At 40.6% G+C, this 24,152-nt stretch overlaps 1 protein-coding gene across 1 annotated transcript; it reads right to left on the bottom strand.

Annotated features, from left to right (window-relative positions):
• Positions 1 to 804: 804 nt before the first annotated feature.
• LOC124257101 lies at positions 805 to 4,505 on the bottom strand. Its single transcript, XM_046691091.1, has 5 exons — positions 4,034 to 4,505; positions 3,589 to 3,652; positions 2,971 to 3,079; positions 1,930 to 2,103; positions 805 to 1,367 (listed from the first exon to the last, which is right to left on the bottom strand). Exons 1-5 carry the CDS (start codon positions 4,353 to 4,355, stop codon positions 1,266 to 1,268), a joined length of 771 nt encoding a protein of 256 aa, XP_046547047.1. The 5' UTR covers positions 4,356 to 4,505; the 3' UTR covers positions 805 to 1,265.
• Positions 4,506 to 24,152: the final 19,647 nt, after the last annotated feature.

The following is a 24,152-nucleotide window of genomic DNA, read 5'->3' as shown; positions in this document are numbered from 1 at the left end:
AGAGTCTGGAGACGACGTCGTGAACGGTATGCCCAATGTTGTGTACAGGAAGTCGACAGATTCGGGGGCGGAAGTTGCATGGTGTGGGGTGCTTTCTGTGGGAACAACTGTTCCCGAGTTCTGGTCATCCGTGGAAACCTCACAGCTGCTGCTTACCGCGACCAGATTCTCCCCCCTGAACTCGTTCCTTTCATGGCGGCTCATGGCCCAGGTCTACATTTCCAGCGTGATAATGCTCGGCCGCATACCGCGATGTTGACACGAAATTTCCTTCAAAACGCTGGAATCAACGTCATGGACTGGCCATCGAGGTCCCCTGACCTTAATCCAATAGAGCACGTTTGGGATGCACTTGGGAGAAGGCTTCGTGGTCTTAGGAACCAACCTCAGAATTTGCAGGAACTTGGCGCTGCCGTGCAAGAGCAATGGCGCAGAATCCCCAACCACGTGTTCACAAGCATCAGGCAGTCGATGAGGAGACGGTTTTTGGCAGTGGTGAATGCGCGGGCCGGCCATACACGATATTGAACTGAGAAATTTCTCATTTTTATTCTTGTGACTTGACATTCTGTATACCCATGTTTTGGAACGGCGGTGTAGCCTAATGGAACTGATTATGGTACTGTCAGTGTATCGAGTACATCACACAGATCTCAGCAATGAAATAATAACAATTTAACCATCTTACCATCTCTTGTTCTTTTATAGTGCCCTGAAGAAAGAATGTGAAGTTTCTTTTTTGACTCAGTATATTTTGATGTTGCAATTCTTGTTCCCAGATGTATACATTACGTAAACGTGCTGTTCAATTGAAAACGTTTATTCTTAAAGAAGATCTGAAGCTTCAGTTACATGTGCAGGGATACAAAAAAGACAAACAGAAGGTCAAGTAACGTACGTAAACAAATGTACATTGTTCAATTATCGATTGTAACAGCATTTTACATAACCTTCAGCGTCGATGGACTACCTCAGAGAGAGAACCTTGATGTAACCTCGCTGAATGCAAAGACCTGCATTTGTCTTGATAATCCATGCAACGTTCCCTATTTTCTCAACAGGGAAATGTTTCAGTGCGATACCTGGACGGTGACAACCTGCTAAAAGTGTTTTGTTTCAAGTAATATCAGCATTCAAAAACTGCACGGTCGGTTTGGGTTTGTTTGCAAGGTTTGTTTACTGATGCATTTTGTCATCATTTGGGGTTGTTGCAAACAATATCGATTCCATGTTTCTGCGGTTGCACTAGGGTCTCTCAGTGTGCCTTATTTCCGACCCACTGCCAGCATCGCATCCAGCTGCACCCAGCCACTAGCCACAGTCATGTCTACATGAAGACGGAACCCAGTCACTTTGAATGAAGGTGACTGAAATATACAAAGAATATTCTTTAACCATATCATTCTAATTTTGAACTGTAACGTCAATAGAGGAATACACTTGTGACATATCGGGAATATGACAAATCTAATACTACTTCTGTACATAAGGTTATTATTACGATTATAGAGGTGTTTACTTATTATGGTGTTCAAACCCGAAGATTTTATGTCAAAATTTCAAAAGTTTATTCCAGGGCTCTCTTCTTCATACCGCCCGGAACAAATAACTGGATTACATTTACGTATCATGAATGAATAATGTATACTACATATACTCTACATAAAGTGTTATGCGTTAAGACTGCAGTGGTTTTCGACCAGACAATCTAGTGATCAAAAGCATAAGCATCGAGCTAGGCAATATTTGGATACGATGGCATGTGTCAACACAGACAGCGAGTCTAACCACCCGATCCCGTCAGTCGCCTCTTACGACAAGCCATGGAAGAAAGAAGACCAAGTCTAAACCGGATCATTACAGGTTAGATAGCAGTGGTGGTTTTATGAATATCTGTCTTTTATTTTAAGTCATTTAAATAGTTTTAACCTGGAACTCTGGCGCAAAGATCCTGCTTTGTGGGATGTCCGTAATCTGTGGTGTTGCCCAGACCAGGTGCCATGTGTTGGACGTATCTCGCACAGACAGGTTCTGAAGGCCGCCAGCATGAAAGGTTTCGTAAATGTACACTTGATCTACGAACATTGGTTCCGAGATGCCCACCTGGATGAGAAATAGGATACTGTCAGTACACGGACCAGAGTGGGGATGGGGGTCGCCAAGGCGTCTTTACAAGCATTCCTTAACACCTCTACATCAAGAAGGTCTTACAAAAGTAAACGTCTTACTGACTGACTGAGTTTTGGTTTTACGCCGCTTTTAGCAATATTCCAGCAACATCACGGCGGGGGACAACAGAAATGGGCTTCACACATTGTACCCATGTGAGGATTCGAACCCGGGTCTTCGGCGTGATGAGCCAACGCTTTAACCACTAGGCTACCCCACCGCCCCCTCTTACAATGTAATTGAGTCATGTCATTTGGTTTAACAACGTGTGATCATTTTATTGTCGGTGTCATACATGGTATAGACCAAAGAGGATTGACAGTAGGTTAGTATTACGAGAATTCAGATAAAGGCAAACTTGGTCAATGTTATACGGGAATCCAGACAGAGGAAAGTTGGTCAATGTTGTACGAGAATCAAGAGAGAGTAAAGTTGGTCAATGTTATACGAGAATCTAGTGAAAGGAAAGTTGGTCAATGTTATACGTGAATCGAGAATCAAGATAGAGGCAAAGTTGGTCAATGCTATGCAAGAATCCAGAGAGAGGAAAATTGGTCAAATTTAAACGAGAATTCAGATAGAGGCAAAGTTGGTCAATGTTTTTAGAGAATCCAGTGAAAGGAAAGTTGGTCAATGTTTTGAGAGAACCCAGACGGAAAAAACATTGACTGGATGTATCAGAGGTGAAGAAGAATGCGAATCCAAAGAGAGGGAAGACAGCATGTCTTTGTCAAACACGGATCCAGAGAAGACGTAAGAAAATTGAGAAATTTTTGTGAGAAACTGAAATCAAATTCTCACCGCTATCCACTGTTTATCATCAATGAAATTGGCACACCATGTCCCCTGTATATCGCCATAATTTGGGTAGACATCAGAAGGCCCAAGCATCTGTGTTGCTAGGAACCGTCTGAAACGACCGCGTCATTTACGTTATAAAGATCTTTCTTAGACTCTGCCACATAACTGCAGATTTTCTGGATATGTTTAGAAAAGTATTGGAAAGTATTTGATCGACACTGAACAAGTGCTTGTGTTTTTCAATAAGTAATCAGTCAGGGCAGTGTCATGTTGAACGTCTCTTTATGCTGTTGCTGTTTAAGAGGGTTTGGTTGTTCTTTGACGCCGCACTCAGCAATATTCCAGCTATATGGCGGCGGTCTCTAAATAATTGAGTCTGGACCAGACAATCCAGTGATCAACAGCATGAGCATCGATCTACGCAACTGGGTTACTAAGATATGTGTCAACCAAGTCAGCGAGTCTGACCACCCCATCCCGTTAGTCGCCTCTTACGACAGGCATGGGTTACTGAAGATCAATTCTAACCCGGATCTTCACGGGTCTGCTGTTTAAAAAGCGTCCATGAGTGTTCTATACATGGTATTTTGGAGCGGAAACACATAAGTATTTACATACGGATCAGTGTTAAGGAATTGCGACGACACATCAATCACCGTCGTCATCCAGGTTTCAACATAACCTGAAAATGAATGATTACTTTCATTAAATGATGTAGAATCTTATTAGTTATCACCTTCAAAACCTCTTTCATTTTATCAGGAAACGTGATTCCATTCACAACAGTTTCGGGAAACAAATTAATGAAAAATATGACACTTTTTTGTGTTAACGGATGGCACTCAAGGAAATACTTCCCGCAAAAGGATTTCGTTTGAATAAAACCTGTGGTTTTTTTGTTCTTTTTTATGTTTGTTTGTTTTGATTGTGTTTATTTGTTCGTTTATTTCTTATACTTTTAGTTTACTTATATTTCTCAGTAATTGTCAACCGTATTTCTTTTTCCTTTTAAGACAAATACATCTACGAAACTGACACAAATGATCGTTTGAAGTCCACTCACCGGCGTTTTGCAGACATGTAGTCCCTGCTCCAATCTCTAGATTCAGGGACAATGGAGGTTCGTTGCAGCAGTAACAGTTGCTTGTGGATTCAGTGTAGAAAACAGAACGTGTGTAGTTGACGCCGAAACAGGCGTAGAGACACATCAAACGGTTGGCCACCTGTTTCTGGGCCTTGATGCCTGTGGTCGGCTTCTTATCAACGTAGTCAGACAGAGGTGTAAATACCAGCTCCGTTGGTTCACACAGAGACGCTACGACGACCTTAACTAATGCCACGACTATTTGGGCATGACACAGAAGCTCAAGTAATGGCATGCCCATCTCTGTCACACAACGCCTGCACAGTATGAATGCAAGAAATGTGTTTTGGAAGATGTTGGGATATTATTCTCTCTACAACCTCCAATGGGTAGTCGCCTCAACGATGACGACAACAGCTTATGTGTAGATGTCCCTCGAGGTCTTCAACTGCGTTACCGTTAACTCCAGACCAAGACCCAGGCTTCCACGAGTGCTGTATTATTGATGTCCACGTATTCGTGGCGTCAGATGAATTGTGGACTCACCGCCTTTATATTCAGACGTATAGTTCGCGAGGTCCGGTCATGTTGATGAGTGTTATTATTGCCTGGTTCTACTCCATGGGACCCTTGGGTTGTGACATGTGTTGGTGCAAGTCAGTTATATATTTATGCCTCAATATCAATTCATCTTCATGTAATGTGTCAATAGGAACACCTGTCAAAAGCAAAATCCTTAAAGACAAACTTATATCAAAAATCAGTTGAATGTCAACGAATGTTTGCTTTTATTTACCGATATCTGTATTTTCGAGTGAATGAGTGAGTTAATATTTAACGTCACACCGGCAATATCTCAGTCATAACAATTTAACAAAAAACTTAAAACATTTTGAAGAGTAAAACCTATCGAAGATGGACACAGAGTATCACAGATATGAATATAAAACTAGCATGTAAAACTAAAACATTTTAACTAAAGAAGACAATACAATATAAAATACGGGCTATAGATCGCCAACACTGTATTTTCGAAATGCAACCGGGCGGTGTTATAGCCAGTTTTCCTATCAGAATGCTTCCACTTCAATTCAGTTCTGTCCGAACACCTCAAACTGAACTTTGCAAAGACATTATCCCAGTTGCAAGACTGCATGAGCTGATGAGAACCTATGTTAAGAATTATCTGTTTAGAAAGGTAACAAAAAAACAATTCAATTTAAATTAAGGTTATTAAAATTAAAGAAAGTGGGCACTGAATGCTCCCCGTGAGAACACAAGCATCAGCAGCAAGACTTGTCTAAATCATATCCTTCGAGGCAATATATTACAGCGACTTTCAGTATAGTACAATATGTGAACCATGTTTACTGTCCCTGTATGTTCGAAATGCACTTGAGTGGTGGGTAACCTAGTGAGTGAGTGAGTGAGTGAGTATGGTTTCATGCTGCTTTTAGCAATAATCCAGCAATATCACGGCAGGGGACACCAGAAATGGGCTTCACACATTGTACCAAAGTGGGAAATCGAACCTGGGTCTACAGCGTGATGAGCGGACACTTTAACCACTGGGCTACCCCCACCGCCCCAGTAGCCTAGCAGCACTAGCACGCGAAGCCCACATGGGTACAATGTTTAAAGGTGATTTCTGATTTCCCATGCCGTGATGTTGAAAGCAAGTTTTGAACACGTTTTGGAAATTCATCCTCAAAAAGTGTCAAAAAACATTTCATCATCATATTCTAGTCTGTAAATAACCTTGTCCAGACCAGACAACCCAATGATTTTCACCTTCAGAATCGATCTACACAACTTGGACCCTATCACATGTGTCAACCAAGTCAGTATGTCTGACCACCTGACCACCGCCTCTGAAGACACCCATGGGTTGCTGAATACAAATACTAACACGGACATACGGTAGAGACGGCACATTGAATTATTACTCAAATTTTACACCTGAGTTTCCGGATTCCACAAAAACCATGGCTGTAAATTCAAGATTGTATAAAAGAGCTAAAACGGACTAAAACCTCTGGTAAGGATTCTTTAAAAGTACGAGTGCCATATACGTCCCATTCCACGCAACTCCGATGTTGTCCCTATAAATGTTTCATTATACTGACGTCATCTGTTCCCAGGAAATAGAAAGAAAACAAAGCAACAATCTTTCAAAACCGGTCAACGGAGTACATTCGTAACAAAGGTGTCTAGCTCATTACCGTAACGAAATACCTGGAGCTAAAGTCTTACAAACAACATTTGATGAAAACAATGGACTGTCAACACATCTCTCGTCACGCTCTTGATAAAACGCACTCTAGATTGACTTTCCATAAATTGCCAATGCTCTTTCCATGTCTCTGTGGACCTACCACAAATCCAAAACAAATACCGAGCCGCTATACTGCAAAAGGACATTGATGAAGTTGGTGAGAAGTGAGAACGTCTTGGGAACACCTGCAATGATTGTGTGGTGCAAGAAAACATCCAGACTAATGCTTGGTATCTGACAATATAAATAATATATTAACGTTGATAATGAAAAGGAGTGAGTGAGTTGGAATTTACGCTGCGTTTAGCATTATTCCAGCACTATCACGGAGAAGGACACCAGAAATGGGCTTCGCACATTGTTGAAGAGGAGACCAAATAAGATGAAATATTCAGAACTTTATAAAAATCTACGGCTGCTTCTTTTAGGGATATTTACATTACAGTAAGGGAAATGAAGTTCTGCTGGAAGGTGAGCTGGACTAGGACATATATAGATCCGGGTAAAAATTGGTCTTCAGTAACCCATGCTTGTGGTAAGTGGTGATCTACGGGATCGGGTGTTCAGGCTCGCTGACTTGGTTGATGTGTGGAGGATTTGTTTGAGATATACTGTATTTTGTTCTCATGTTAAGTGAATGATATATACTGACAGAAACAAATAAAGGAACACAGGAAACTTCAAGTGTTCCTTTAATATTTTCTTGTTTGCATCGGCAGCTTTGAATAGTGGTGTTCCTTTTTTGTTTCCCTCGGTATTATATATACCAAAGCATTGGTTTGGTTGCTGATGATGCAAAATTACCTGCCTTCTGTGGCACCTGAAACGGGCAGTATGATGTGTAACCTGCAGGTTTTTCACGATATGTACAATGGACACAACGTACTGTGTTCTGTACAGTATTTAACTGACGGGTCTGCAGTCCGCAAGGATAACAACAAAAAATACATTTATATTCTGATGAAAAGAGGAAGTGGGTTTTCAGAGAAGAAGAAACGACTGACAAAGATCTTTCACCAAGTCTGCGTCCGGAGTACATTCAAAATTATACATTTGATCGACGGTGTGTAGTTGAAGGGACCTACATAAATACTTCGACGTTCGACAAACCCGGAAATTACAATAAACTACGTTAATAACGAAGATGCTTTTAACAAACTGACGGATATATCGAGGTGCTGTTGGCCACGTCCATTTACTGTATGAAGACCACCTCCGTGGTGTAGTGGTTAGAGCGTCCGCCCGGAGAGCGGAAGGTCGCGGGTTCGATCCCCGGCCGCGTCATACCAAAAGACGTTAAAATGTGGTACTTGTTGGTCCCTGTCTGGCGCTCGGCATTTATGGGTACAATAAGGACTGGTCGGTTCGGAGTCAGTATACTGTGTCTGAGTTGGGTATTCATGCTTCACTGCGGCATGGTATCTCAGTGGGCTAGCACTATAAAACAAGCTTAAGTCTGGGCTAGTACAAGCAGCCGCACATACACATACACACGCATGCACGTCGTCATATGAGCGAAATATTTTTAAGTACGACGTTAAACCCAATTTCACCTCACCTACTGTATGAAGGCAAAGTTCTATCGATAGTCAACGTCTTTATTGTAATGAATGCGACGTTTGATAACGGTGTTAATACCTTCATCGAAACGTCGCAGTCATTGGAATAAAACAAGTTGACTATCCATAGAACTTCCTTCATCCTTACAACTTCTAAAATGCCTCTCAAACAAGTCTCACGCCGAAGACCCGGGTTCGAATCCCCACATGGGTACATTGTGTGAAGCCCATTTCTGGTGTCCCCCGCCGTGATGTTGCTGGAATATTGCTAAAAGCGGCGTAAAACCAGACTCACTCACTCACTCAAACAAGTCATTTACTGTATATATTGGTGAAGTGCTTATAACGAACTACGGTTGCAACGGACTAAATAAGTGGTCTTTCTTAGTTCGATAGAGCAGTAGTTTACTATATACGAAACAATACTACAATACAAAGGGACTTAACATATGCTTCGAGGCAACCGTAACTGAACACATCAAAGTTCGACACAACGGCATTTCACCGCATCTAGTTAATGGAACTGACATCAATGGGTGTTTGTGTTGGAGATACAAATGTTCAAAAGTGTCTACATTTTGTGAACATCCGCTGCTAAACACATGCACTAAACACGTTCACTCAAGCTGGGAATGTGTCCACTTCGGTCAAGCCGCATCCCGTCTGTTATAAACCGTACGTTTGCAGTGTCGTGGAAAACTTTAACCAATTGACATGCATTTCAGAAATAAAACTAAAACTGGACGACTGAGAATATATCTGGAATTTTAACAACGAGCATTCTCTTCCGACAGAGGTTACTTGTCATATCCGACAGAGGTTACAAGTAACCTCTGTGGGAAGAAAGAAGAACGAGTAGACGAAATGAGTCATGTTGTAATCTACTTTATCATCCAAAACTGACTCCCACAATAGATCTCGCTTGTGTGAGATCAAATGATATCTACATTATAGATATCGCAACAATTGAACAGTCATAAAATTATTATATCATGAGTTAATGACCTCACGCTGCTTTGACATCACGAAGAACACAGCTGACCATGCTATGACGTCAAAGTTGATGACATCACAATGCTATGATGTCATAAAGTTGATGACGTCACAGTGCTATGACCCCCACTGAGATCTCTGTTCAAGAAGCCTAATGGCAGTTATGTGTTCAGATAAATTCATTCTTTTACTGATAACTGATGAAGAATGATTTTGGATGATAGAAAAAATCTCACCCTCCTGTCTTCTGATATCAAATATATCAACACTCGTTGGTTAAAGTAAACATTAATCAACTCGTGTTAATATATTTGATATGAGAAGGCACATAGAGATTCTCTACATATTAAAATGGCCATGCATGTATTTACCATTCCAGTGCCTATAACTTCCATTAACATTTCAGAAACCAACTCACAGTGATACTCGTGTTATGAGAGTGTGTTTTTGTATTTTGTAATATCACATTGATTAAGTGATAGTTATATGGGACACAATGTTTAAAGTTTTAGTGTAGGTTGTGGCTCGCATATCGCATCATATATGTTCAATGGCAATAGTATTTGTACCGGCACGCCTTTTGGATAGCACTTCAGAGTTGCCTCCCTTTGCTGCCTTTATTTTGTTTTGACTTCCGGTCGTATGTTCATGAAGGTTACACACCACCAAATGGTTTCCCATAGACTTTTATAGTAACGTTATATTTTTTTTAATATCCAGGCTATCAACAGCCATTCCATGTACACACGGGTACACTCTGGACTTTAAACTACCATAGAACAAAATATTAGGCCAACTTGTCCGGCTCGTTTTGCGAGCACAGGAAGCGAAACACATCAACCCCAGTTCCGCACCAAATACTTAAAATTGTGGTCAGTTTTAACTGGTTGGACGTGCTTTTAAAAAACATAAACATCTTACACTATTTCATCCAATCACAGCTGTCACATGTCTCTGTCTCTCTTCACTTGTTTACATACGGCTCTCGCGCAGGGAGCATGTGATACTGATTTAGTGTAGTGGAACCTGAAAATCGCCTAATGTTCTGAGAGAATAATGATGGAGCCTAGCTTTGCTAGTATGCTCGAGAACTGTGTAAGAGCTATATAAAGGCTGGTTGTTGAGTTGTGCGATAGGTCTTTTCACATGACTGGATTTATACACATCTGTCTGCCATCGACGAGTTTGCTCAACATCGTCAAGACTGACCGTGCTTGCCTATTCAACTGTTGTCATTGTAAACAACCTTCAATCAGTATATCTGTTCTCACTGTGAATGTCAAGACTCTGGTGAGTTGATATTTGATATTTGTGACCCAATATTTTAGATTTGTGACTCAATTGCATTGTACTAGAAATCTTTATTGTCATTCACTGTAGCTTGCTCATTGTTTGTTCAATATATTATTGAATAGTTTAGACTTGTCTGTGTACTTTTTGCTGGTTCAAAGGGACTCTTAAACCTTTTGTCACGGTAAATTATTAACCGTAACACTCGTATATTATAGAACTGCTATTAGAAACGTCATATTTACGCTAGCACATGTAGAAGAAAGCGATACGGCTCGTTCAGAAGCATTACACGTTCACTTCTATATGTTCAAAGATTCGTGTAAATGTGTATTATGTCAATACCTGGATTGTCTGGTGAAAACTAAGACCGCCTCCGTGGTGTAGTGGTTAGAGCGCCCGCCCGGAGAGCGGAAGGTCGCGGGTTCGATCCCCAACCGCGTCAAACCAAAAGACGTTAAAATATGGTACTTATTGGTCCCTGTCTGGCGCTCGGCATTTATGGGTACAATAAGGACTGGTCGGTTCGGAGTCAGTATACTGTGTCTGAGTTGGGTATTCATGCTTCACTGCGGCATGGTATCTCAGTGGGCTAGCACTATAAAACAAGCTTAAGTCTGGGCTAGTACAAGCAGCCGCACATACACATACACACGCATGCACGTCGTCATATGAGCGAAATATTTTTAAGTACGACGTTAAACCCAATTTCACCTCACCTACTGTATGAAGGCAAAGTTCTATCGATAGTCAACGTCTTTATTGTAATGAATGCGACGTTTGATAACGGTGTTAATACCTTCATCGAAACGTCGCAGTCATTGGAATAAAACAAGTTGACTATCCATAGAACTTCCTTCATCCTTACAACTTCTAAAATGCCTCTCAAACAAGTCTCACGCCGAAGACCCGGGTTCGAATCCCCACATGGGTACATTGTGTGAAGCCCATTTCTGGTGTCCCCCCGCCGTGATGTTGCTGGAATATTGCTAAAAGCGGCGTAAAACCAGACTCACTCACTCACTCAAACAAGTCATTTACTGTATATATTGGTGAAGTGCTTATAACGAACTACGGTTGCAACGGACTAAATAAGTGGTCTTTCTTAGTTCGATAGAGCAGTAGTTTACTATATACGAAACAATACTACAATACAAAGGGACTTAACATATGCTTCGAGGCAACCGTAACTGAACACATCAAAGTTCGACACAACGGCATTTCACCGCATCTAGTTAATGGAACTGACATCAATGGGTGTTTGTGTTGGAGATACAAATGTTCAAAAAGTGTCTACATTTTGTGAACATCCGCTGCTAAACACATGCACTAAACACGTTCACTCAAGCTGGGAATGTGTCCACTTCGGTCAAGCCGCATCCCGTCTGTTATAAACCGTACGTTTGCAGTGTCGTGGAAAACTTTAACCAATTGACATGCATTTCAGAAATAAAACTAAAACTGGACGACTGAGAATATATCTGGAATTTTAACAACGAGCATTCTCTTCCGACAGAGGTTACTTGTCATATCCGACAGAGGTTACAAGTAACCTCTGTGGGAAGAGAAAGAAGAACGAGTAGACGAAATGAGTCATGTTGTAATCTACTTTATCATCCAAAACTGACTCCCACAATAGATCTCGCTTGTGTGAGATCAAATGATATCTACATTATAGATATCGCAACAATTGAACAGTCATAAAATTATTATATCATGAGTTAATGACCTCACGCTGCTTTGACATCACGAAGAACACAGCTGACCATGCTATGACGTCAAAGTTGATGACATCACAATGCTATGATGTCATAAAGTTGATGACGTCACAGTGCTATGACCCCCACTGAGATCTCTGTTCAAGAAGCCTAATGGCAGTTATGTGTTCAGATAAATTCATTCTTTTACTGATAACTGATGAAGAATGATTTTGGATGATAGAAAAAATCTCACCCTCCTGTCTTCTGATATCAAATATATCAACACTCGTTGGTTAAAGTAAACATTAATCAACTCGTGTTAATATATTTGATATGAGAAGGCACATAGAGATTCTCTACATATTAAAATGGCCATGCATGTATTTACCATTCCAGTGCCTATAACTTCCATTAACATTTCAGAAACCAACTCACAGTGATACTCGTGTTATGAGAGTGTGTTTTTGTATTTTGTAATATCACATTGATTAAGTGATAGTTATATGGGACACAATGTTTAAAGTTTTAGTGTAGGTTGTGGCTCGCATATCGCATCATATATGTTCAATGGCAATAGTATTTGTACCGGCACGCCTTTTGATAGCACTTCAGAGTTGCCTCCCTTTGCTGCCTTTATTTTGTTTTGACTTCCGGTCGTATGTTCATGAAGGTTACACACCACCAAATGGTTTCCCATAGACTTTTATAGTAACGTTATATTTTTTTTAATATCCAGGCTATCAACAGCCATTCCATGTACACACGGGTACACTCTGGACTTTAAACTACCATAGAACAAAATATTAGGCCAACTTGTCCGGCTCGTTTTGCGAGCACAGGAAGCGAAACACATCAACCCCAGTTCCGCACCAAATACTTAAAATTGTGGTCAGTTTTAACTGGTTGGACGTGCTTTTAAAAAACATAAACATCTTACACTATTTCATCCAATCACAGCTGTCACATGTCTCTGTCTCTCTTCACTTGTTTACATACGGCTCTCGCGCAGGGAGCATGTGATACTGATTTAGTGTAGTGGAACCTGAAAATCGCCTAATGTTCTGAGAGAATAATGATGGAGCCTAGCTTTGCTAGTATGCTCGAGAACTGTGTAAGAGCTATATAAAGGCTGGTTGTTGAGTTGTGCGATAGGTCTTTTCACATGACTGGATTTATACACATCTGTCTGCCATCGACGAGTTTGCTCAACATCGTCAAGACTGACCGTGCTTGCCTATTCAACTGTTGTCATTGTAAACAACCTTCAATCAGTATATCTGTTCTCACTGTGAATGTCAAGACTCTGGTGAGTTGATATTTGATATTTGTGACCCAATATTTTAGATTTGTGACTCAATTGCATTGTACTAGAAATCTTTATTGTCATTCACTGTAGCTTGCTCATTGTTTGTTCAATATATTATTGAATAGTTTAGACTTGTCTGTGTACTTTTTTGCTGGTTCAAAGGGGACTCTTAAACCTTTTGTCACGGTAAATTATTAACCGTAACACTCGTATATTATAGAACTGCTATTAGAAACGTCATATTAACGCTAGCACATGTAGAAGAAAGCGATACGGCTCGTTCAGAAGCATTACACGTTCACTTCTATATGTTCAAAGATTCGTGTAAATGTGTATTATGTCAATACCTGGATTGTCTGGTGAAAACTAAGACCGCCTCCGTGGTGTAGTGGTTAGAGCGCCCGCCCGGAGAGCGGAAGGTCGCGGGTTCGATCCCCAACCGCGTCAAACCAAAAGACGTTAAAATATGGTACTTATTGGTCCCTGTCTGGCGCTCGGCATTAATGGGTACAACAAGGACTGGTCGGCTCGGAGTCAGTATAATGTGTCTGAGTGGGGTATTCATGCTTCACTGCGGCATGGTATCTCAGTGGGCTAGCACTATAAAACCAGCTTAAACCTGGGCTCGTACAAGCAGCCGCACATACACATACACACGCATGCACGTCGTCATATGAGCGAAATATTCTCAAGCACGACGTTAAACAAAATTTCACCTCACCTCTGGTGAAAACTGAATTATTTACAGACTGTCGTCATGAAGTTGTGGCCTTAAACAACACACGAACAACTGTACATGTTCACTGTTGTTTTGCTTTGCACTATACGCGGTTACTCGGCAAGGTGTAGGCAAGACATGTAAAACATTTTCTGACAGTTTATGAATTAAGCTTCTAATATAATAACGGAACGAGTAAGACACATACACTGAACGCCAAAAGAAACGTTACCCTCCTACCTTTATGAATTACTTAAAAACTATCAAAGCTATGTTAGAAGGTATTATTTTGCAAGAAAGCTTAACAACACAGCTTTATGCAAATCACGAAACAAAATTTTCAAATGCATTCATATTTAGGTTAATGCATCTTTTTCAGAACAGTTAAATTGTCCTATTTTCGACCATACCGAAATAAACCAATAACAGTGATTTAGATGTTCAAAAAGGTTGACATAATATTCTGCTTTGAGACAAAGATAAACCATTTAAAGTCACCATTTTTCAACTATTAAAACAAGAAACAACTGTTGTAGAATGTGTAAAACTGTAAAAGAATCATTCCTATGATTTCAGTCTTTTAAAACATTTTCTGTTGATTTGCATTAGTGAAAACAAGTAAAACGTGTCTTTGATATTGTGAAAAAGTGTTTAGGAACATCTAAAACTATCTTTGTTAACATTTTTGCTTGCAAAGTAACATTTTTCCATTTTCTGTTTACACATAGCAATATCAATCGCCAGAACGTAGCAATATTCAAGTCGTATGTGCATCCAATTGACGTGTAGAATGATTCTATAGGGTATAAAGAGAGACTAGAATGCATGATATGATACACAAGTACGAGAAATATGCCACGATTAACAGTTGAAGAAAAAAAAAAGAGCCATTGGGATGGTGCAGATGGGGTCGACATAAATGCTGTTGCCAACGCCCACGGATGCCACCGTATCACGGTTATAAGACTTATTCAGGGCTTCAGACAGACTGGGGTCACCGTAGACAGACCAAGAAGTGGACGTCCACGCATCACAACGCCAGCTGAATATAGGTACCTCCGTCATTAAGGAAGGAGGATAACGTTTCTTTTTGGCGTTTAGTGTATATCGAAAAATAATTAATAGTTGAAGCAAAAATAGAAATGCATTTAAACATAACAGGATCCAGTAAGTCACATATATCGAAAAATGATTAATTGTTGTATGCAAACTTCGAAATGCATTTAAATTACCCACATACCATTATGTTCACAGACTTAAAAGATCGATTAAAACAAAGAATAGGTCCGGCGGAATAATTTTTACTGACGCCTTTCCTCGGTGACCATCACAAAGAGAGTGTCAACAAGGACAAACACTGGCTGGGAAATCCAAACAAATGGTTTTGTAATCACAATAAATATTTGAAGAGCGAGAAGGTGTGTGTTCATTAACACTGGCACCAGTGAGTCTTTGCGTGCACATCATAATCGACTCCTGTATGTTGTTTGTTCAATCGGCAATGTAAGAAAATAAAGGGCACGGTAGATAGAACGCGAATATTTGTGAAACAAAATCGCTTTAAAAGATTGGTGAAAATCAACACGGAATTATAGGGTTTGAGTGAATATATTTCTGGGCCAAATTATCAACATCAACCCGTGAAGATCCGGGTGAGAATTGGGCATCAGCAAGCCCTGCTTGTCGTTAGAGGCGACTAACGGGATTGGGTGGTCGGGCTTGACACATGACATCATATCCTAATAGTTCGAAGCTCATGTTGTTGATCACTGGCTTGTCTGGTCCAAACAATATAGTTGGAATATTGCTTAATGAGGCTTTAAATAAACAAACAATCACCAGTATCATAAATCTTTAGCCCTTAAAAACTGACACATTTAAGAGTTGCACAACAAGAAAAGCTTTTACAAATCAACGTTGGAGGCACCTGAGTAAATTAAGAAATGGTGAGTGAAAAGGAATGGTAAGTGAGAAGGACGTAAGATGATTTGGGGGGTGAAACTGATTTCAAGAGCATCACGAAGACCATCTATTAGAGACTTGCTTCTATTCCAGATCGGTACTCGCATCACAAATACAGTATTCTCATCTCCAGTGTATATTTCATATCAAAGGTCTTTGTCATGTCTAACCATGACGAAGATATTTAATGGATTTAAGCTTCTTTATTCTTTCCCACATGATATTCTTTCGGGATCATTACAGATGGCACTATGACGTTGACACTATGACGTCATAACTGCATGTGACATCACAATCAACAAGGAAGTGTACAGTATAAGTGAAGTTGAAAACATGAAATGTTAATCACATAATGATGATTAATTCATGCTAGATAATAGAGTTCAAACTTGAATTGTTAATACATAATGATTGCTAATTACACAATGAGTTCTAACCATGTCTGGAAATGAAGTACTAGTGACGGACGGAGAAAACATGGTCCTATATAGTGCTACTGCCGGGCCAGTGTCTATAAGCGCGAGGGTTCGCACAGTGATTACAAAAACGGTATAACATGTACGCTCAGCGCTCAACACTCGCGGTACTGTTACTGAACTTGCGTCTCGAACCGATTCTAGGAAACCAGTCGGTCTTTTGATAAATTCCAGGAAAAGCTAATGGGTGCTACTACAATGGAATGGATTTTCCGATTCTGCAATTCTACAATATGCCCTGAACTGGTACAAGTGTGCTCTATTGCGTGTAAAATTGTTTTGAAATGAAAGTGTATCAGTTTATTAACGGTTTTGATCAATAAAAACACACAATGTGTTGAAATTAGAGATTAACTAGGAAGTAAAGCGGGATATTATTTCAGATAACCCACATGGTCACGTGGCTGTTAATTTACTACAGCTATGTTCATTGGTCATTTGGAATTGCCAACATGCAAAGATCCTAATTATCATTGGCTGAAAGTTCATTTTGAATAATCCAAGTGTTTATTATAGACAGAAATTTCACCTGAGAGACAAATTCAGCCTGATTAAATGGTTGGAGGTGCAAACGCCTCCATCCAATAACGCGTCTTTAAAAGAAACTTTAAACACCCTTGGACATGAAAGTATAGTAAGAGCTTCATCTTTACCAGGAACCTAACTCACAAAATCTAAAGGCGTCGATATCAGTTGGAATGACCCCTCGAACACCTGGATTGGCCTGACTTGGGTCAGCAGTTCGGGAACAAGTTCCATATCACACGCAAACCTGGTACAGTGGAACCCGCGTTGTAGCTGGCGAATCTGAATTCTTGATGCTTCACGGTTTCCAAGCAATCGATGTCGGTGTCGCTATGTAATCCCCTCTGTGGCTGCACCTGTTTGCTTCTGTACAATCATCCGGAAAGGATGTTTCATGTGTATGTAGCACGTGTAGAAATCACGTGGCATGGACAAGGATGCTTTCTAGTACTTTCCCACTTTTACTTCATGTCGGGTTTCAAGCTCAAAATCCACAGTGTCAGTTTAACTTCCTTGAGATAGTTTTTTTGTCTTCTTTGTTTTTTGGGGGTTTTTTTTACTAGCCAGATCGTCATGGAATTCCAATCAATCTACAATGATTTACCGCTTGTGATACATATAATGTTCCAAAATATTTACTTGTATTTTAATATTGTTGTGTTGGTGAGTGAGTTTAGTTTTACGCCGCTTTTAGCAATATCCCAGCAATATCACGGCGGGGGGACACCAGAAATGGGCTTCACACAGTGTACCCATGTGGGGAATCGAACCCGGTCCGAACGCTTTACCCACAAGACTACCCACCGCCCCTGTTGTGCTGGTATCCTCCTGAGGACTTTGCAATACCTCGCATCCATTCCTAGCAGGCAGTTGTCTCAACACCTATATTGTTCCTGGGTTTAAGACCACCCAATATCTCTGACCAAGCTGGATCCGTGAAGATCCGGGTTAGAATTGATCTTCAGTCATCCATGCTTGTCGTAAGAGCCGACTAACGGAAACGGGTGGCTTGTCGTATCGTATCCCAATTGCTTAGATCGATGTTCTTGCTGTTGATCACTGGCCCATCGATTGTCTGGTCCAGACTTGATTTACAGACCGCCGCCAGAATATTGTTGACCGCGGCGTAAAATTAAACTCACTGACCAAGCTCCCACTGTAAAACCCTACAAGTAATTTAGGGTGTTCCTTCAAACGTCAGTGTTTTATGTGTGATTGACAACGCTACCGCTAGGGAAGGACATCCTCAGGTTTTCCCGAACATCTGGTGTCATGACTGATTTTCAGAGATCCTTGTATACCATTTTTGTTAATATTTTGTATTCGTTTAAATTCTGTACTCTCCGATAATCGTGACTCACTGTTTCCCAGCGTTGAAGTGTAATGTTTATTAACGGCCGAGAATAACAGAGGCAATAGTTCTAAATATTCAGTTGAAGCAATTTCATCTAATCCCCTGTGGAATGCTTTACACTGAGGGCATGTGATGCGCTCCTCATCATTACCGTGTAGTGCTGAACTCACAAAACGTTTCTCAGTTGTTCGTGTATTTATCACTGTTTGCGGGAACAAATAGAGTGATTTAAAGTCACATCGGCAATTATTCAGGCATATCGTGACCCCGGAATCGAGAGGAGGAGTTCAGATAGAGTTTTCTAGTGAGTGAGTGAGTTTGGTTTTACGCCGCTTTTAGCAATATTCCAGCAATATCACGGCGGGAGAGTTTTCTAGTGTTGATAAGGTTATCAAGAACAGTATATGGATAAATATATTGATAACAACAGTGCATGGATAAATATATTGATAATAACAGTGCATGGATAAATATATTGATAACAACAGTGCATGGATAAATATATTGATAACAACAGTGCATGGATAAATATATTGATAACAACAGTGCATGGATAAATATATTGATAACAACAGTACATGGATAAATATATTGATAACAACAGTACATGGATAAATATATTGATAACAACAGTACATGGATAAATATATTGATAATAACAGTCCATGGATAAATATATTGATAATAACAGTCCATGGATAAATATATTGATAACAACAGTACATTGATAAATATATGCATACTAATAGTAAACGGAAAATATGTTGACAATAATAGGTCATGGATAAAAACATGTGAAATGTAGAACTAGTTTGATGGAATGTAGCACACTGTGCAACTGACCATTTCTAATGTAGTTTATTCGAACCACAACACACATACATAAACACTGCAAATACAAGCCAGGATCTTCTCCATGTAGAAGGCAGCAACTCACCATGGAGTTATGGTCAAAGGCCTGCTGGGGCTGTTATGAACATAGTTCGTTCGTTTGTTCCTTGTTGAAAGCCAAACTCGGCAAACTTCCATCTATTTGAAGGCGGTCTGTAAACAAATCTGGACTGGACCAGACAATCCAGTGATTAACATCATACACATCAATCTATTCAGCTAGAACGTGATGACAGGCATCAACTAAGTCAGCGAACCTGACCCCACCCGATCCCAACAGAAGACGAAGTCTAACCCGTATCTTCAGGGGTGCGGTTATCATCTTCATATCTCACAAACATTATCAGAGTAAGGTTAGTGTGAGTGAGTGAGTGAGTTTAGTTTTACGCCACTTTTAGCAATATTCCAGCATTGTCAGGAAATGGTCTCAAAAACGCAACCTGATCTCGGAGATGGTACGGTGTTCACCATGTTTTTCATGCACCTCATGCTGCACGTGCTGTTCACGAGGACCAGCCCTATAAAATGCACCCCAAACCTGGTTGAAACAGTCACATTACAACGTCAGCAGGATGCCGCGACTCACGACAGCTCAGAGGAACCAGGCGCTAGGAAGACTTCAGCCCGGCCACACTCCACAAGCCATTGCCAATCACTTCCAGGTCAACGTTCGGACCATCTACAGGCTGCAGCAACGCTTCTGGGCCACCAACACCACAAATGATCGCCCCGTACTGGCAGACCAAGGGTGACCACAAGACGACAAGACCGCCATGTTGTGCGACAGCATGTACAGAATCCCTTCATGCAGGCATCCGAAACAGCACGCCAGACAGTGGAACACACGGATGACCAATCAGTACTGATACAGTACGCCGACGTCTTAACAGCGGGAACCTCCATTGCCGTAGACCTTACCGTGGACCTATCCTCAGCCCTCGTCATCGGCGTGAACGTCTACAGTTTGCCCTACAACACCAAAACTGGCGATACAGGCAATGGAGAACTGTTCTGTTCACAGATGAGAGTTGGTACTGCGTATCAACTCCAGATGGCAGAACAAGAATATGGCGACGACGTGGCCAGCGTTACTCAGACCAATGTGTTATGGAAAGAGACTCATGGGGAGGTGCAAGCATCATGGTATGGGGTGGAATAGGCCTGAACCAGAGAGTGGGTCCTATGGTGTTCCAGAACCTCGGTCCAGGGAGAGGAGGCGGCATCACAGCGGTGCGCTACATCGACCAAGCTCTTAGACCCCACGTCATACCACATTTCGCACGTCACCGGAACAACATTTTCCAGCTTGATAACGCCCGGGCCCATACTGCCAGAGCTACACAGGACTTCCTACAGCAGAACGGTGTCAACATTATGCAGTGGTCAGCCCTTATTCCTGATTTAAACCCAATTGAACATCTTTGGGATGAAATTCAGAGGATACTGAATAATGGCATACCAAGGCCGAACACAGTCGATTTATTGCACCAGGCCTTTCTGAGAGTGTAGTTCCAGGTGCCAATGGCCTTCATCAATCGATTGGTGCACTCCATGCATAGACTCTGTGCTGTAGTTATTGCCGCTCGTGGTTGTCACACTAGATACTGAAGTCAAGAGTCTGAATGGACTGCAAACGTTAACGTAATGTCTTGAAATTGAAGTTATTCATTGATGTGTCAAGATATTGTACCCAAAAGAAATGTTTTTGATCCGCTTATTATGCCCATTTCTGTAATGATTTAATAACAGTGCCTATCTCATGTTGAATTCGTACTGACGTTGTTTTTTGCTGCTGAGTATATGTAATTCTTCCTAAGATCATCCCAAATGGCGGATTCAGTGTAGAAGATGCGCTTCTCTTCTGATATCCAAGTAGTATGCATACTTTCAGGCAAGAACACCTTCTTCACCTTCATTGACATCTACACATTTATTGTCTTGTGTTATTACATTGTTTTTCTATGTAGTATGACGTGCCGTTACTGTGTAGCATCCTACACTTTGAATTAGAGGAACTGATAAGGGGAGATAACTCCCAAGTAACTTTGATCATTTGTATAGAGTAACGGAAAAGTTAATTGAGGGGTAGATTAAAAACAAAGAAATTGTATTGATAAATTGTTGAAAAAATATTCTGCTTTGCTATTAACTGTTGCCCTTTATGAAGAACGAGTTCACGTCCTTGAAGAAATGCGCATCAACCTTTGAAAGCTATAGTTTGGATGCCAGTCATTGTTCCCTGGATGAAAATTTTGATGATCATATCTATGCGAAAAGTAATTCTTTCCATGGCGCCATTTAATGAACACACACCCCCACCCTCCACCCGAAGACGCCATGATAAAAATCCTAAGATCCCTTAATTAAATTCCCATCTATATTTATTCCTGCTGATCACAGAGGAAATGCTTGAAAAAAATCACTACCACACAAAAAGATACTCGCTGCAAACAAATGGAAGGGACATCAATACATGTCAAACAGCCATACTGTGAGTAGATAGCAGGCATATATTTGCGAATTGGTCATGTAAACAGACCTACTGAGAGACCACGTTTGGGGTCAATACAGATAACAGATTTCAGGATTTGGCTACGTGCCTGCCTTGAACATATGCAAAACGATGAGATAAAGCAGGGCCAGTTCTGGGCAGTCCATCTCTTGAAAAACATTCCTGCTGAAGAAAATATATCGAATGATGAAATCATGGCTGCTTTTAAAGGGAAAACTGGTTTGGAAGAACATTGGAAGTAAGTCCCAGAATGGGCGGTTCAGAAATTCGATAGGACATGGTATGATCGTGTTCAAATGTAACTAAAACCTGAAGTTCTTGTAAGGCATTAAGAAGTTGGACGAACATGAATACATGACACGGATACGTTGTTGTGTTATAATAATCGCCTTCGTCTAACACTGTAATACCGTTATATATCATTGGCTTCATCCTTACATTGCGCTATAAAACCAGCTTAAGTCTGGGCTAGTACAAGCAGCCGCACATACACATACACACGCATGCACGTCGTCATATGAGCGAAACATTCTCAAGCACGACGTTAAACCCAATTTCACCTCACCTCACATTGTTATCTTTGGACATTAATCCTATCTAATTGGCTTCGCATTATGTTGTTATCTTTGTACCTTAACATCCTCCACCCCCACTATTGGCTTTGCCATTGCAATATACTGCTATCTTTGCACATTAATTTGTACAATGCGTTGTGTAAACATGTTTTATCTATATATATTCACTCTGTGCACTGACTCAACAGTCACCTGATGAAGGAGCACGAATTAGCTCTGAAACGTCGTATAGAATAAAGAATAAATAAGAAAAACGTTGTTCATAACTACAAGCTTTAACGGAAACAAATATTAGAATATTTAGACACATTGATCTTTGCGGTATCCGTTACCAACTCAGAATGTGGTTCTATTTATATATTATATGTGTTATCATTTCATTTATGCGACAAGACAAAAAACACCTTGATGAAGGTAAAGTCATTTCATAGATGAGACCGCCATTGAACGGTAACATTACTGAGTGACGTCACTAAATTTATATGAAGTCAACAAGCCACATCAACAACATTCTTCTCAAAATATGGAACTCTTGACAAGTTTACTTCTGCAACTCTACAAAAACATATTTATACAAATACAATTGTAATGTCACAAACAGTGTCTACTACTGCATAAAACAGCCTGTAACCTCGACGCCATGGATGTCAGATGGACATATATGGCCTTCTGAAAAAAATAATTAACTCAAATAAGCGAGCCTTATTACCCCGCGTCCATATCAAATGCAATCCCCTTACATGAGAAAAAAACTGCGGGCATTGAAATATTGGTCAGTGTAAGAATAATGGTGGACTGATTGAAAACCCACACACAGATAGTTTACCCGAAATCTGTCCAATTCAGTGTTAAGCCAACAAACAACAGAGACACTTGTACAGTTAACAGTTGTATTCTTAAATTAAGTAAACTAAAATGACAAGTCATTGTAAAGAAATTACAAAGACTATACAAAGACAGTACAAATACATTTGCAATGGGATATAAAGCAGGATTGTAGCAAACAAAACAGAGCCAATATTCACGTCACTACAACAGTTTCAAAAATTAGCCCAGGCTGAGTATCCAGGGGAAAATGGCAAGAGCTTCCTGGAGTTTCTGAACTGGATCATTCTCCAACTCGCTGGGATAGGCGAACCGGTCAATATTCCGAATGCTCTAGAAACTCTAATGGCAGTGTTGACGCTCTGTCGAAATATACTAACACGTCTATCATCTAATGAACTATGTCAGCAGAAAACGTTTACAAAACAATCACAGCTGTTGTAAATGAATAACTCTGCTATAAGCACTGGCAAAATATGTAAGGTGTTGTTCATAATGGCGCTACTATCCATTTTTGCTCCGTACTACTGACGAACGAGCAGGATGAAACATGAACATGTCACAAGGACAGTAAGAGTAAATATAAATCCAAAACATATTTTGTTCAGAAGTTTTGCAAGTTGTCTGTTTCCCTTCTTTTGTAATTTTACTTGAAATATTTTCTTGAGTGAATCCTGTTCACGAAAGGTGTTTAAACCGTGTACCTCCTGTTGCTCTATAATACACGTGTTAGCACACGATACTCTTTGTTCAGTGCATCCGTGGTACACATTAAGCACGAAAACCGTCAGCAACGTTGTTGCGACTTTGAGGAACATCATGGTCAGGAGGTAGATACTGAAGATGCTGACGGTATCTGACACTTCCGGTAGACTTCCTCCAATGACAGTCAAGAACACGGCGTAGGATAGCACTATGGAAATACACAGCGATACCTTCTCCCCTGATTCAGGCGGAAGTAGAAACACACCAAGGTTAAGGACGGAGAGAAGCATGACGGGAAGGATGTTGGTGATGATGTAGTACAAATACTTCCGCTTGAAGACGAACGTGAACACAATCTCCGTCTGAACCATATACTCACTATATGTGTGAATAAAGGTGTCCTTGGATTTTCCAGTTATTTCCCATTCTCCA

This window comes from Haliotis rubra, unplaced genomic scaffold (assembly GCF_003918875.1).
Source record: "Haliotis rubra isolate DU_JTF1 unplaced genomic scaffold, ASM391887v1 Scf65, whole genome shotgun sequence".
Taxonomy (NCBI): domain Eukaryota; kingdom Metazoa; phylum Mollusca; class Gastropoda; order Lepetellida; family Haliotidae; genus Haliotis; species Haliotis rubra.
The sequence above is the reverse complement of the archived record's forward strand: the minus strand, read 5'-3'. Positions and strand labels throughout refer to the sequence as shown.